The sequence below is a fragment of the Crocuta crocuta genome, unplaced genomic scaffold, assembly GCF_008692635.1.
Source record: "Crocuta crocuta isolate KB4526 unplaced genomic scaffold, BGI_CrCroc_1.0 scaffold61, whole genome shotgun sequence".
Lineage (NCBI taxonomy): Eukaryota > Metazoa > Chordata > Mammalia > Carnivora > Hyaenidae > Crocuta > Crocuta crocuta.
This window is the reverse complement of record NW_027528369.1, coordinates 11,350,246-11,366,888: the sequence shown is the minus strand read 5'-3', so window position 1 is coordinate 11,366,888 and position 16,643 is coordinate 11,350,246. Positions and strand designations below refer to the sequence as shown.

General features: G+C 52.4%; 1 protein-coding gene across 1 annotated transcript in view; it reads left to right on the top strand.

Annotated features, from left to right (window-relative positions):
• Nucleotides 1-16,643, top strand: part of FANCA (FA complementation group A) — a 61,068-nt gene that overhangs the window by 30,236 nt on the left and 14,189 nt on the right. Inside the window, exons 21-29 of the mRNA XM_077754140.1 lie at nt 3,671-3,747; nt 5,975-6,088; nt 7,197-7,333; nt 8,028-8,098; nt 8,482-8,578; nt 8,655-8,842; nt 12,275-12,371; nt 14,287-14,463; nt 16,234-16,307. Coding sequence (XP_077610266.1) covers nt 3,671-3,747; nt 5,975-6,088; nt 7,197-7,333; nt 8,028-8,098; nt 8,482-8,578; nt 8,655-8,842; nt 12,275-12,371; nt 14,287-14,463; nt 16,234-16,307 — 1,032 coding nt within the window. The remainder of the gene's footprint in view (nt 1-3,670; nt 3,748-5,974; nt 6,089-7,196; nt 7,334-8,027; nt 8,099-8,481; nt 8,579-8,654; nt 8,843-12,274; nt 12,372-14,286; nt 14,464-16,233; nt 16,308-16,643) is intronic.

Below are 16,643 nucleotides of genomic sequence, written 5' to 3'. Positions count from 1 at the left end.
TATCACATGTGTTTCGTTTATAAAATCTTGGCTCAAAATTAGTCGGTTAAGATTTTAAAAAGAAAAGTTTTTTTATTCTGAGTGTTACTATTGAGTATCATTTCTCAGTGAACTTTTAGGATTATCAGTCTGGGGATTCAGGAAAGTCAGGTGATTGGTCCATAATCATTGTGAAAGAACTTAAGCCAAGAAAGAAGAGAGGGAGACATGGAAGCCTCTCCCTGCAGCAGATTCAGGCAGAGCCGAGGCCACAGGGCAGAACACGGGGCCTCGGCTCCCCAGCTCCCACCGAGGGCCTCCGGCAGCGAGAGTTGACTGGTTCCCAGAGCTCATCCTTCCTGTAAACCCCGCTCCCTAGTAACCTTCTCACAGCACAGCGATAAGGTCAAAGGAGAATGAGGCTGGAAAGTAAAAGTAAACCTTGTCATCTTATATATAATGACTATTGTCTGGGATCCTTATTTTTTATATAAAATAAAAGTACAGAGACCAAGGCAAAAAGCACTCATATGCCTCACTCACATTCATGCTTTGCTGTGCGTTTCCTTTTTTTTGTTTTTGTTCAAAATAAAATTGTACAGGTATTGTTGAAACCCTTTTCAGTCTGGCTCCTTGACCTGCTTTCCATTTTCCCTCTCTAAGGAAACCACTAACCTGAGGTTCATGGGTAATCTTTTTATTATTTTTTTAACATTTATTTATTTTTGAGAGAGAGTGAGCGGGGGAGGAATAGAGTGGGGGAGAAAGGGTCCCAAGCAGGCTCCGCACTGTCGGCTCAAGAGCCTGACACGTGGCTCGAACTTTGAACCATATCATAACCTGAGCCTAAGTCAAGAGTTGGACGCTTAACCAACTAAGCCACCCAGGTGCCCCAGTCTTTTTTCTATTTTTAATTCTTTTATTATATATATTTAAAGGTACAAAGTATGTGTGTATGCCTGCACATATCACACTGTGCCCTTCTGTGATTGGCGTTTTCACNAGAGGGGCTGTACCAGTTTACATTCCCACCAACAGTGTAGGAGAGTGCCCGTTTCTCCACACTCTTACCAGCATCTAGAGTTCTCTGATGTGCTCATTTTAGCCACTCTGACCGGCGTGAGGTGGTATCTCAGTGTGGTTTTGATTCGTATTTCCCTGATGAGGAGGGATGCTGAGCATCGTTTCATGTGTCTGTTGGCCATCTGGATGTCCTCTTTGGAGAAGTGTCTGTTCATATCTTCTGCCCATTTCTTCACTGGGTTGTTTGTTTTTCGGGCGTGTAGTTTGGTGAGTTCCTTATAGATTCTGGATATTAACCCTTTATCTGATATGTCATTTGCAACTATCTTCCCATTCCGTTGGTTGCCTATTAATTTTAACCACAGCATAGAATTCTGTTCTGTGGCAACCAGCTGCCATGTTGCACAGCCCCGGGGTCCTATGGCCTACAGAATACCTACCTTGATTAGTTTATCCATCCCCTACAACAGAACTCTTAGGTTAGCTCCGGTATAATGCTCATTTATTTATTTATTTTTATGTATTTTATTTTGAGACAGCGTGAGCAGGGGAGAGGCAGAGAGAGAGGGAGACACAGAATCTAAAACAGGCTCCAGGCTCTGAGCTGTCAGCACGGAGCCTGATGCGGGGCCCAAACCCACGAACCGCGAGATCATGACCTGAGCCGAAGTCAGACACTTAACCGACTGAGCCACCCAGGCACCCCTATAATGCTCTTTTAATAGTGCTTCAGTGATAACCCTTGGATGTATACCCCTGAAAATTCCAAAATTTTAGGGGTGCCTGGGTGGCTGAGTTGATTCAGTGTACGACTCTGGCTTTTGACACAGGCTGTGGTCCCATGGTCTGGGGCTCGAACTCATAAACCGTGAGATGGTGACCTGAGCTGAAGTCAGACGCTTAACCAGCTGAGCCACCCAGGTGCCCCCAGCCCTCACATTTGATAGTTTGGCTGGGATAGAAATGTAGAAGTCTGAGTTGGAAATATTTTCCCTCAAAATTTTAAAATACTGCTCTATTGATGTCTAGCTTCCAGTGTCACTGTTGAGATGTTGGTTTCTGATTCTTGGCATGTGACATGTATTTTTCTCTCCGGAGACTTGCAGAGTCTTTTTTTTTTTTTTTTCTTTAATCATTCCCTGAATTGTGAAATTTCATAGCAATGTATTTGGCATGGGTCTAATTTCATTTCTTGGCTGGGCAGATGGTAGGCCTTTTAATCTGGAAATTCATGTCCTTTAGTACTGAAAGATTTCACAGCCTTTTGTTATGAAAAATTTAAGATAGAAATGTAGGATAGTACTTATGTAGCCCTCAAATTCCTCTGTCCACCAACCGTTCTGGGCTATTCCATTTATTTTTATTTTTAGGGAGAGAGACTGCATGTGTGTGCACACACAAGTGGAGTAGGAGCAGAGAGAGAGAGAGAATCCCGAGCAGGCTCCGTGCCCAGCATATGGCCTGACGAGGGGCTCGATCTCATGACTGTGAAATCATGATCTGAGCCAAAATCAAGAGTCAGACACTCAGCTGACTGAGCTGTCCATGTGCCCCTGTTCGGGGCTGTTTTGACGCAAACCACACACAGACCACTTCACGTAGCTTATCTCACTGCAGGCCTCCGCTCCTGCGTGGGTTCTTGGGGCTCCTACTTTTCAGACATCAGACCACCCAGATTCCCGCCTGACTTGTTCTCTGTTACATTTTGCATATCTGGTCTTTTGGGGTTTTTCTTCTCTCCTTTCTGAGAATTTCTTCCAGTTAACTTGCCTGTCCTTTCTGTCACTGGATTTTTCTATTTATGGAAATCTGTTCTTCTCTAATAGCCGCAGTGGTTTGACCTTCAGTCTCTGAGGATGTGCGATGTCTGAGGTGTTCTTTTCTGTGAATTTCTTCATTTCCTTAGATTTGCTTTTTCTTTTTCTTTGCACTGATTTCTAACCCTTAAGCCACCGGCCTTCCGGTCTCCAGGGCAGGTGGTGTGGCCCCCGCTCCAGCTGTCCGTTGCCTTGCTTTGGCCTTTGATGGCACTCCCATTCAGGGACATGGCCACCCCACCCTCCTCTTCTCGGCTCGTCGTCGGGGTCTGGAGCCCAGTCGGGTGAGCCTCCCTCCGCCTCACTGCTCACTCAGAGACTTGGTCGCACAGCTGGGCCCCTGCCTGTGTCCTGTGCCCGGGCTACCACGCGTGGCTCCTGCTTCTCTGAGGGGTGACTCCGCAGCTCTGGTCCTTGGACCTGTCCCTGAGACTGTGCCAGCCGGGCATGTGCCATGCCTGCAACGCTTATCGCAGGACTTTGCTCTATGATTCGGTTTATGATTACAGTAATTAGGTGTTTCTCTCAGTATTATTCACTAAAAGCAATAAAAGTCATCTTTAAAACTTGGAAATTACCCAAAGTTTAATGAGAGAAGTGAAAATCATTTACAGCCTCACTACCCTCTGAAAACCACGGTTGGCAGGTGTTATATGTGGCAAATTACGAAACAGTGAGGACCATTTGAGTCCATGCATATAATGGTCTTTTTCTAGAAATAGTCCTACTATAATGTATGGATAGTAGACTATATCATATATTTTTGTTTTATGATAGTTTTTGAAATTGTAAACTTGCGAACTAATCTGAGTCCCTGGTTGACTTGGTTTTCATGTTTTCTCCTGATCCAGAGCAGATAAAATTCCCCCGTCTCTGTACTCCACCTACTGCCAAGCCTGCTCCGCTGCTGAAGAGAGGAAGCCAGAAAGTAAGGCTAATGGGTCTCTCTCCATCCCTGCGTTGGGCACCTCTCCGCATCCCGGGGCCTGCGGTGTTCTGCTCACACCTCAGTGCATGCTGGTCTCCTTAAGTTGGGACGGACCCACCCTCCTCATCAGGTCCTGGGCCCCTAGCCCGGAAGCCCTGGCAAGTTACGTGACGGAGCCCCCCACCCCCACCCCCCGGGCTCTGCATGAGGCTGGAGTGTGGTTTCTGCTTGCCTCTTCTGACGCAGCCTTTCCATTCAGGAGGCGCCTCAGACTAGGAGGCCATGCTCGAGGTCCGTAGTGTCGGTTCCGACGCGTGGCCTGGAGGGTGGTTTGGACGGCTGAGTTCTGGAGTGGGCAGGGATCGCTCTGCTCACCGCAGCCGGTGACGTAGACCTAGGTCCAGGCTGTGACAGCCTGCCGGAGCAGCTGGGCGCACTAGCTGCTGACTGGGCTGAGGGAGAGCGCCTGTCTCTCAGCTGGAGCCGTGCTCGTTCGCTGGCCTAACTTCTCCGTTTGCAGGGCCGCCGAGGCTGAATGAGGCCGTGATTTCCGGTTGTCTGCCAGAACCGCTCCTTTCCACGCATGGGTAGTTTCTCACGGTCACAGAGAGCCGGGAAACTTGAGCGGGCAGGGAATGATGGTCCCGGGTCCCTTGCTTGTTCGGACTCGTACTGAAACAGCTCCCCGTTGCTGGGGCTGCCACCGAGGCGCTGGGGCTGCACCCAGTGTGGTGGGGGCGTGCCCCTCCCTCCCGGGCCCGGGCCCTGCCTTAGGGGCCTCGCGGATGGTTTCTGTCTCAGCCTGTGGGGCTCATACAAGGAGCCTCATCACTTCCAGTTCCATCTTGGTGTCTCCCTTGCGAGGCTCATGTGGATACCCCGTGTCTTCTTTGGTGACACCAGAAATTGAACTTGTTATATTTTTAAAACCTAGGCAGTGTGCTTTTCTTTTTATAATGAAAATGGTCTGTTTGGGCGCCTCGGTGGCTCAGTCGGTGGAACATGTGACCATTGATCTCCGGGTCGTGAGTTCATGCCCGACGTCGGGGTATATAGCTAACATTTCAAAAGTTAAAAATGGGGGGGGAGGCCTTGGGTGGCTCAGTCGGTTAAGCACCCAACTTTGACCCAGGTTATGATCCGCGCTTTGTGGGTTTGAGCCTGGTGTCGGGCTCTGCGCTGACAGCTCAGAGCCTGGAGCTGCTTTGGATTCTGTGTCTCCCTGTCTCTTTGCCCTTCGCCCATTCACACTCTCTCTCAAAAATAAAATACATTAAAAAACTTTTTTCTAAGTTAAAGAAAATTTTAAGGTAAAAGATTTTTATTTGAGGAAATATCTTTTACAAATATATGATCTTTTTTTTTTTACGAATCTAGTAAACATGTTGAGAGCTGGTAATCATCTTTTGTATATTAATTTTTAGGTTTTTTTCCTTTAATCTTCTTTTTCCAACATCCTGTTATAAAAAACAATATGACATTACTTAAAAGATTAGAAATGGAATAAATTATGACCCATCCACAATTCTTTTTTTATTTTTTATTTATTTCTAGGAGAGAGAGAGAGAGACAGCATGAGCAGGGGAGGGTCAGAGAGAGAGGGAGATAAAGACTCTGAAATAGGCTCCAGGCTCTGAGCTGGCAGTCAGCACAGAGCCCGACGCGGGACTCGAACCTACGAACCGCGAGATCATGACCTAAGCGAAAGTCGGACGCTTAACCGACTATGCCACCCAGGCGCCCCACCCATCCACAATTCTTTATACCCCCCCAACCTCCATGCCATGGTTCTGGTCCTTTTTCTTTACATATGTGCTCTTCACCCTCATGGCAATGTTGTGCACAGAACCATGTGTTTTTTTTTTTTCTTTTTTTAATTACAAATTTTTTTTAATGTGTATTTGTTTTTGAGAGAGAGAGTGAATAGAGCACGTGTGCTCAAGCAAGAGAGGGGCAGAGAGAGAGGAAGACACAGGCTCTGAAGCAGAGCTAATATGGGGCTCGAACACACGAATTGTAAGATTGTGACCTAAGCTGAAGTCAGATGCTTAACTGACTGTGCCACCCAGTTGCCCCGAATCATGTTTTTTCTTAATACATTTATGGACAAGTTTCTGATACCAGTGACGAGCGCCCAGCAGCGCGTGCTTCATGGAGCCCTGGCGCCTCTGTCTGCCATCGACACAGAGAAGCCACATCCAGCTGTGTGTGTCCTGTCGTTCCTCAGATGCAGCCCCAGGAATGAAGGTGGAGGCTGTCTGTGGGGAAGAGCCCTTGGGACCACTCGCGGCTGCGCTACAAGCACTCAGAGCTGCAATGACAGACCCCACCCAGCATGACGGTGAGGACGCAGCTGTGCGCAGGGCTGTCCAAGCTGGGTGTTGGAGGGATGAGCTCGTGTCCGGCTGTGGCCAGGGCTCAGTGGCTGTGGTAGTTAAGCCTGGCCACAGTGCTGGCGGATGCCGAGCACGTGGCCTCCTATCCCATGGGATGGGACGGGGGATGGGTCTGTCGTTCAGGTTGTCACAGACCCTTAACCCAATTGAATACTCTGCTCTTTGAGATCCTAACAGAACAGGTAATGGGGAGGAAGAAACTAACGTTGCTAAGGCATGGGGGTTTCTTCACTGAGTAGTTATAACACTTAAACGCTGGGCCTCTGCTTCTGTGCGACTATTTTCTGTAAAATCGTCATGAATGTTTATTTGTGGAGTAAGAGGATTAATGATTCATATCACATTGTGGGGCATGTCAGTCAATAAAATAAAACACTAACTTCCCATACTTTGGAGATTTTTGTTACGAAAAATATAGAATCTAATAGAAATAAACCATAGTTTTACTGGGTAACTGTAGTAGGTTTTTATACATTATAAACCCATTTTATTCACACCAGGACAGAATGTCCTGTGAGAGCCTCACAGAGGAAATATTAATGATGCTGCCTTAGTTTCCTTTGCTCCATGTAGCATCTCATCCACGACCCAGAGGCGAGGCCTTGCCAGCTGCACTCCTGGGGAGTTTGGCATGGGGGGCGCTGAGGTCTGCGTCAGCCTTGTTTCTCGCAGGAGGGTTTCCATTTCCGGCCAGCACAGTCGGCCTGCCTGGCCCCTGACCTCCGGTGCCCAGAGGCTGTGGCTCCTCGCCATCGGCAGAGCCGACAGTGGGGCATGGAGCAGACGCAGTGCCGTGCGGGAGGGTTGGCCTGCGACGTCACATGGACAACATGTCCTCGGGGCGCAGGGAACCCCAGGTGACCCCTGGTGGTGAGGACAGCTGTCACATGCTCGTCCACGGCAAGGTCCCCACCGCCCGGGTGGCGGAGGAGCGTGGCCCCAGGGTTCGTGGCCGGCGCTGCCCCTGAGACGGGGCCACTGCAAGCAGGAGCGCCGCCCCGGGCAGGGCACCCACATTTCCCCGCTCGTCTAACTGGGTTTCCTTGCATGCAGTCGTGGCTGCTCGAGTGGCAGTTGTTTCTGAGCAGCTTGGCTCTGCCTGGGGCCGTGCTGAGGAGGACGGCAGCCCCGGGGGACGGCAGATCCAGCTCAGTGTCCTCGCGCCGGGCCTGGAGCAACAAGAAGGGCAGGTGAGTACGGGGTGCCTGTCGTACGCTGCCGAGCACGGCCGCGTTGTGTACGAAGTCCTGGGGGCACGGGCCTCCTCCCCGCCCGCGTCTTGCAGGTGACCTGTGTGCGTGGAAACAAGATGCCCAGGAGTCGGGCTCAGCCCTGGCCTGTTTGTGTACAGACTTTTAACGTTTCTTTATTTAAAATTTTAATGTTTATTTTGAGAGAGACAGAGTGCCAGTGAGGGGGTGGGGGAGGATCAGAGAGAGAAGGAGACACAGAATCCAAAGCAGCTCCAGGCTCTGAGCTGTCAGCACAGAGCCCGACGCGGGGCTGGAACCCACGACCCGCAAGATCATTACCTGAGCTGAAGTCAGACGCTTAAGCAACTGAGCCACCCAGGCGCCCCAGAACTTTTAAAATTTCTAAAGAAAAACACACAGCGGAGGCCATCTGGGGCCCCAGACCCTGAAACAGTTACTCTTTGCCCCTGCGTAGACAAGTGTGCTGAGCCTCATCTCTGCTGTGAAATTTCACGAGGCCTGGCCTCCCGCCCTCCGGGATTTGGGAGTGGGGCTCTGGTGCCGGCCGATGTGGCGGTTTCCTCCCAGATGCGGGCCTGTCTTGTCGTGTCGCTGGTGCAGATGGTTGCTTAGCCTCACATGCGTAGCTCTCAGGGACGCTGAGCCCTTGGTGACCATCTGTCTCTCTCAGGTTGCAGACCTCCTGCTGACATGTTTCTGTCAGAACCTGATTGTGGCTTCCAGCTCCGCCCCGCCCGCCAGGTAGAGGCTGGGGTTTTCTCTGGGTGGTGGGGACTCTGCGGGGGGCGGCCAGGGTGCTCGGAGCAGGCCTCCCTTGGCGAAGGGGCCTTCTCCCTGTTTTCTGTGCGAGGCGTGTGTCTGTCCACTGCTCGCCCAGCTCCGACCCTGGGTCCTGGATCCTGCCTTCTGTACTGCGCGGGGGTCCCGGGTGGGGTGAAGGGGCAGTGCTGCCTGGTGTCGGGCGGACACTCAGCCGAGGTCAGGCGTCCCCACGGAGACCCCGCTGCTCAGGGAACAGCCTGCGTCTTCCTCAGGACCTGGTGGCTGCTCGTCCACCAAAATCTGGGACGGCCGTGCAGGGCCAGGACTGGCCCGACTGCTGCTTTTGATGGCTGTCTCTGCAGGCAGGGCCCGTGGGCTTCTCGCTTAGTGTCAGCCATGTGTGGACGCAGGCTCCTCCCCGTCGTGCTCACCAGGCTCTGCCAGCTGCTCCGTCACCAGGTACGGCTGCCGCCTCTCTCCGCCTGGGAAGTGGGCTCTGCCCTCCTTCCTGCAGAAACACTGTCTCCCGTTGCAGGGCCCAAGCCTGAGTGGCTCCCACGTGCTGGGATTGGCCGCCCTGGTCGTCCACCTGGCTGAGTCCGGGCCTGCGTGCCCTGTGGTGCCTGTGGGCCTTCCTGCCCCCGCTGAGGGCATGTCCATCGCAGAGTTCTTCAGCAGCCTCCTGACGTTTAGGACCTCGGAGACCTTGCTCTTCTGCCTGAAGTGAGCTGCCCCTCACATCTGCCGTGGCTCCCCACACCTGACAGAAGTCACACACATGCACCGGACACAGTCACATCTGCCCTGGCTCCCCACACCTGACAGAAGTCACACGCACGCACCAGACACAGTCACATCCGCTGTGGCTCCCCACACCTGACAGAAGTCACACACACACCAAACACAGATCTGCCATGGCTCCCCACACCTGACAGAAGTCACACGCACACCAAACACAGTCAGATCTGCCATGGCTCCCCACGCCTGACAGAAGTCACACACACTTACCGGACGCAGTCACATCTGCCGTGGCTCCCCACACCTGACAGAAGTCACACGCACACCAGACACAGTCACATCCGCCGTGCCTCCCCACACCTGACAGAAGTCACACCCACTCACTGGACGCAGTCACATCTGCTGTGGCTCCCCACACCTGACAGAAGTCACATGCACTCACCGGACGCAGTCACATCTGCTGTGGCTCCCCACACNTCGCCCAGCTCCGACCCTGGGTCCTGGATCCTGCCTTCTGTACTGCGCGGGGGTCCCGGGTGGGGTGAAGGGGCAGTGCTGCCTGGTGTCGGGCGGACACTCAGCCGAGGTCAGGCGTCCCCACGGAGACCCCGCTGCTCAGGGAACAGCCTGCGTCTTCCTCAGGACCTGGTGGCTGCTCGTCCACCAAAATCTGGGACGGCCGTGCAGGGCCAGGACTGGCCCGACTGCTGCTTTTGATGGCTGTCTCTGCAGGCAGGGCCCGTGGGCTTCTCGCTTAGTGTCAGCCATGTGTGGACGCAGGCTCCTCCCCGTCGTGCTCACCAGGCTCTGCCAGCTGCTCCGTCACCAGGTACGGCTGCCGCCTCTCTCCGCCTGGGAAGTGGGCTCTGCCCTCCTTCCTGCAGAAACACTGTCTCCCGTTGCAGGGCCCAAGCCTGAGTGGCTCCCACGTGCTGGGATTGGCCGCCCTGGTCGTCCACCTGGCTGAGTCCGGGCCTGCGTGCCCTGTGGTGCCTGTGGGCCTTCCTGCCCCCGCTGAGGGCATGTCCATCGCAGAGTTCTTCAGCAGCCTCCTGACGTTTAGGACCTCGGAGACCTTGCTCTTCTGCCTGAAGTGAGCTGCCCCTCACATCTGCCGTGGCTCCCCACACCTGACAGAAGTCACACACATGCACCGGACACAGTCACATCTGCCGTGGCTCCCCACACCTGACAGAAGTCACACACATGCACCTGACACAGTCACATCTGCCGTGGCTCCCCACACCTGACAGAAGTCACACACATGCACCGGACACAGTCACATCTGCCCTGGCTCCCCACACCTGACAGAAGTCACACGCACGCACCAGACACAGTCACATCCGCTGTGGCTCCCCACACCTGACAGAAGTCACACACACACCAAACACAGATCTGCCATGGCTCCCCACACCTGACAGAAGTCACACGCACACCAAACACAGTCAGATCTGCCATGGCTCCCCACGCCTGACAGAAGTCACACACACTTACCGGACGCAGTCACATCTGCCGTGGCTCCCCACACCTGACAGAAGTCACACGCACTCGCTGCACACAGTCACATCTGCCGTGGCTTCCTACGCCTGACAGAATTCACACGCACACCAGACACAGTCACATCCGCCGTGCCTCCCCACACCTGACAGAAGTCACACGCACTCACTGGACGCAGTCACATCTGCTGTGGCTCCCTACACCTGACAGAAGTCACACGCACTCACCGGACACAGTCACATCTGCTGTGGCTCCCCACACCTGACAGAAGTCACACGCACTCACCAGACACGGTCATATCCGCCGTGGCTTCCCACGCCTGACAGAATTCACACAGACACAAGACACAGTCACATCTGCCGTGGTTCCCCACACCTGACAGAAGTCACACACACACCAGACACAGTCATATCCGCCGTGGCTTCCCATGCCTGACAGAATTCACATGCACACAAGACACAGTCACATCTGCCGTGGCTCCCCACACCTGACAGAATTCACACGCACACCAGACACAGTCACATCTGCCGTGGCTCCCCACACCTGACAGAAGTCACACGCACTCCCCAGACACAGTCACATCTGCCGTGCCTCCCCACGCCTGACAGAAGTCACACGCACTCACTGGACGCAGTCATATCTGCTGTGGCTCCCCACACCTGACAGAAGTCACATGCACCAGACACGGTCACATCTGCTGTGGGCTCCCTACGCCTGACAGAAGTCACATGCACACCAGACACAGTCACATCCGCCGTGGCTTCCCACGCCTGACAGAAGTCACACGCACTCACCAGACACAGTCACGTTTGCCGTGGCTCCCCATGCCTAACAGAAGTCACACGCACGCACCGGGCACAATTGGCCAAAACAGACACACTCCCTGGAAAATCATTCTAGAGTCTTAACATTGTTTTTATGTGTCTGTGTTTCTTTGTTCACAAAAATGAGATAGTGCTACCTTATAAACTGCCTCCGAAGATGTTAACAAGACTATAGATGCCCTTCCATGTTGTGAAGCTGTGAGCTTTTTGGATTTTGTCTTGGGGGCGCCTGGCATGTGGTCGGACCCATCCCTGGGGTTTTAGGCGATGCGTGTCCAAGGTACACCGAGCGAGGCTCCAGGGAGGGTTGTGCGCAGGGGCTGGGGTTGCAGTTTGTGGAAAGAACTGCCAGAAGGCCTGAGAGACTGTAACCGAGCAGGGAGAGGGAAGGGCTGCGACACCTCCTCTGGACCAGGGTCCCCGACGCCTGTGCCGCCCCCAGTGGGAGGCAGATGGCTCCAGCCTCTTAGGACTTTGGGCAGCACGGACAGGCAGGCCCCCCTGGTGTCAGTCCTAACTTTCCCTGGGCCCCATGGTCAGTCTCTTCTCCTGGGGCCCTTTCCATCCGGGCTTCACAACCCACCACAGGCAGGCAAAGGCTCTCCCTGAGGCTGAGTATAAACTTGGGTGTGCTTTGGTCCTGTCCTGAAGACTATTGTGGGCAGAGAGAAGGGGACAGAGGATCTGAAGCAAGCTCTGTGCTAACAGCAGAGAGCCTGATGTGGGGCACGAACCCACAAACTGATATCATGACCTGAGCCCAAGCAGGACGCTCAACCGAGTCACCCAGGCGCCCTGTTCTGGCTTTGGCTCTTCAACGTGCAGTGACAGCAAGCCCTTATTTCCACAACCTTGCTATTTGTGTTTTCTGTGTCTGTGCCTTCAGTGTAGAAAGAGCTCAGATCTGTGGTTGTGACAGGGGGACATTTCCTCGAGGCCGTGGGAGCTGGCCTGGCCTGGAGCTGGGGCCAGGGACTAATCCTCAGGCCATCTGGTTTAGAATGCACTCAGTTCACTTTCAAGAAATTCACACTTAATATTTCATTCCTTATTTTGCATGGATTGCATTTCTACATTATTCGTTTTCTGTTTTCAGATTTTGTACAGCGGTGATTTCGTACTCTCTGTGTAGGTTTTCTTCCTCATCACGAGATACTGTGTGCAGCTGCTTGTCTCCAGGCCTCGTGAAGAGGGTGAGTCTGTGTGGTCCCTTTGCCCACGCTTGGAGTCTCCCCTTTCACACGGTTTATAGCCAAACGTCGGAGGTCTCTTGTCTGCACCCCTGTCTCTGCGTGCCCAGGCTCGCCAGTTGTCTGGTCACTCTTGGGAAGTGCCTCAGTTGTCTGGGCTGAACACGGCCTTTTCCTTCTCTTCTCAGAGTTGAGACGAAGGGGTGAAACATGACACAGACAACGATGCCCCTCCTTCCTTCCTTCCTTCCTTATTTATTTACTTATTCATTCTAAATGCTTATTTGGTTTTTAAAATTTTTTTCCATTTATTTTTTTAAAAGAGGGAGAGCAAGCTGGGGAGGGGCAGAAAGAGAGGGAGAAAGAGAATTCCAAGCAGGCTCTGCTCTGTCCATGCAGAGCCCAGTGTGGGGCTCGAACTTGCAAACTCTGAGGTTGTGACCTGAGCCAAGATCAAGGGTCTGACGCTTAACTGACAGAGCCAAGAGAATTCCAAGCAGGCTCTGCTCTGTCCATGCAGAGCCCAGTGTGGGGCTCGAACTTGCAAACTCTGAGGTTGTGACCTGAGCCAAGATCAAGGGTCTGACGCTTAACTGACAGAGCCACATCCCTTTTTTTTTTTTAAAGAAACAGGTACTGATTTTTGTAAAATAGGTATATTAAAAGGTAAATATTCATGAAAAGTTTCTTTCTACTTAAAGAAGAACTCTGGGGCACCTGGGTGGCTCAGTCAGTTAAGCGTCCAACTTCAGCTCAGGTCATGATCTCACGGTTTGTGAGTTCGAGACCCATGTCGGGCTCTGTGCTGACAGGTAGCTCAGAGCCCAGAGCCTGTTTCAGATTCTGTGTCTCCCTCTCTCTCTGGCCCTTCCCTGTTCACGCAGTCTCTCTCTCAGAACTAAATAAAACATTAAAAAAATTAAAGAAGAACTCTGAGTTTTGCCTGAAGACTTCCCTATCTCTCGAATGCTTGTTACGAGACCAGAGAAGTTTAAAGATGTGCGTCCGAGGGGCGCCTGGTGGCTTAGTCGGTTAAGCGTCCGACTTTCGCTTAGGTCATGATCTCACGGTTTGTGGGTTTGAGCCCTGCGTCGGGCTCTGTGCTGACTGCCAGCTCAGAGCCTGGAGCCTGTTTCAGTCTGTGACTCCCTCTCTCTCTCTGACCCTCCCCTGCTCACGCTGTCTCTCTCCCTCTCTCCTAAAAATGAATAAAACATTAAAAAAAAAAGTGCGTCCGAGGCCTCAGTGGCAAGAGTGAACTTGAAGTTACACTGAGAACCAGCATTCTCACTTGGGCTGAGCTTTAAGGAACATCCCACGATGGTCGATGCACGTGTCCACTCTGAGCACCGTTAGGACCCACCTGTCCCTGCCCGGGGGGTTTAGGTGGGCTCAGGCACGCTTGTGCCCCCATCACTGGCATGGAGGAACTTAGTCCCAGCTGCCAGCATCTTGAAACATGGGACAGCGATTAGGAGAAGTGGCCCAGGCCAGCAAGTCGCTGACTACACGTGTCCCTGTGCCCTCCCCCGGCTCCCGAGAGCCGTCTACAGCTCAGTAAACATGGGAAAAAGCCTAATCTCCTAACGGCAAAGACAAATTAATTCAGTGACACAATGCTCTGCTTGTGCGGCTGGCACCCTCTCTCCGCGGAAGTACCAGAGCCAGCAACCGTCTGGCTGCTGTGGGATCAGCGCCGCCATGCGGAGGGAGCTTAGAACCCGGAATTCGGCCTCGGGTGTTGAGATTTACAGACAGGGCTGTTGACCGAAGTGCCGCCTGTAGCTGGACACGGTCCGGGGAAGCTCCAGGGGCACAACCACGGGGTCTCCGGGCTGCCCTGCCCCGCCGTGCACGGCTGGGTTACTGGCGTATTTTCTCACCTGCTTACAGCAAACGTGACGCCGTCTCTCTTCAGTTTCAGTTCATCGTATTCAGACTGTTCTCAGAAGCCCGAGATCCCGTCTGTCAGGAGGACACGGCCGGCCCTCCCTGGAGGCCCCTGTTCCAGCCCTCCGCAGACTGGCAGCAAGCCGCCCTCCGGCTGTGGAGACAGAGGCCCTTCCAGGAGCTGCTGAAGGAGAAAGAATTTCATGTAGGTTCTACTGCCCCTTTCCTGCTCCTCACCTCGTCCTACCTCAGAAGAGTTTGCACGAGACTGGGACCCCCCTGAGGACGTGGTGGGCAGGCACAGGGCCAGTGACCCTGGAGCAGCACACAAGTGATTTGGTTGAAATCATTATTGGGTTCGTTGTGGATTCACACAAAATTCTAAGAAACTAGAAAGATTGTTTCTACTCTGCCAGGTTCCCTCAGCACTAACATTTTGTGGAAGATTTTAAGGGTGAATAGAAGCATATTTTACACGTACTTGCGGGCACCTGTTGGGGTGGGGCGTCTTTGGGCATCATCACCGTGACCTCCAGCCCATGTGTCCGTGCTCCCAGCGCACTGCCTTTTCCGGACTTTTCTTTCATCCCTTGGATGTTTGTTTATTTTGGTCTTTAGAGAAAAAATTCTCAGTTTTTTATATATTTGTTCAATTCTNCCAGGTTCCCTCAGCACTAACATTTTGTGGAAGATTTTAAGGGTGAATAGAAGCATATTTTACACGTACTTGCGGGCACCTGTTGGGGTGGGGCGTCTTTGGGCATCATCACCGTGACCTCCAGCCCATGTGTCCGTGCTCCCAGCGCACTGCCTTTTCTGGACTTTTCTTTCATCCCTTGGATGTTTGTCTGTTTATTTTGGTCTTTAGAGAAAAAATTCTCAGTTTTTTATATATTTGTTCAATTCTGTTGTTAATTACACAAATCGCCCCAGAGGAGGTGTGACAGTCTTTGTGGGACAAAATGAGTCACGGCCCGGGAACACTGGCCGCCCTCACAGCGCACAGGGGGGTCCGCTCAGGGCTGCTGTCCCGTCTGTGGGGATCACGGACGTGCTGCCCTTGGTTTTCCTNCGGGCCTGGGTCTTTACAAAGAGGGAGCACTGCCCGCCTGTGTCTGTGATGTGCCTTTTTACACACAGTGTGAGGCTTTGATATTCATGTTAATGAGTGGAATTGTTCCAAGAATTTTTTTTAATTATTATTTTTTAAAGTTTATTAGTTTTTGAGAGAGGGAGAGAGTTGGGGAGGCACAGAGAGAGGGAGAGAGAACCCCAAGGAGGCTCCACACTGTGCAGAGCCCAACATGGGGCTCGAACTCATGAACTGTAAGATTGTGACTGGAGTTGAAATCAAGTCAGGCACTTAACTGACTGAGCCCTCTAGACGCCCCCCAAGAATTTTACATTTTTTTAAACATTTTTGTTTATTATTGAGAGACAGAGCATGAGTAGGGGAGGGGCAGAGAGAGGGGGGACACAGAATCTGAAACAGGCTCCAGGCTCTGAGCTGTCAGCACAGAGCCCGACGTGGGGCTCAAACCCACAAACCGTGAGATCATGACCTGAGCCGAAGTTGGACGCTTAACTGACTGAGCCACCCAGGTGCCCCAAGAATTTCAAATTAACAAATGTGCTATCATGAATGCTCGAAGTGTGTTACTATCCCACATTCATTCTCTGGCTAATTTGCCCAACTCAAGTGAACTAGAAGATGATTTCCTTCCTGCTGCTGTTGTGCAGTAACCTGAGAGGTTTGAGGCACCGCAGATTGACTTCAGGGCTTGGCGCCAGCACTGCAGTCAGTTAGCGGGAAGTGGCTGAGAATGGAGACCAGTGTAGGCACAGAAGCCTTCCCATGAGTCTTTGTGCTGTGACGTGTGACATTGGCTGGACAGTGACAGCAGACTTACAAAGCTGACCGGAGGTTTCTGCGTCCCATGCTCACTGGTATTCATCTGGTCCTTTTTTCTCTCAGTTAACTTACAGGGACTGGTTACAGCTGGAACTAGAAATTCAACCTGAGGCCGATTGTTTTTCAGATACAGAAAGGTAAGTCTTGACTGTGTTACAAGGTTTTCTGCGTTGTTTTAAAGTCTGTCTTGTCCTTACATCTCAGTGTTCAACTTGACATATAACCTATGAGCACAGTTTCATTCATTCATTCCTTCAAGAAACATTTATTGAACTCCTGTGTGCCAGGCACTTCTAGAATGTTCTAGAAACTGGGAAGTGCATTGTGATGAGACATGCCTGCCCATCTGGCACCTTTGTGTACTTCTGCCCCAGCGCCCGTGACTGGACACTCGCAGTGTATACCTGAGCGGGCAGGGTGGCCAGGAGGGAGATGGATAAAATGGGGGCAGCAGGGGGAGGGACACTCAGGAC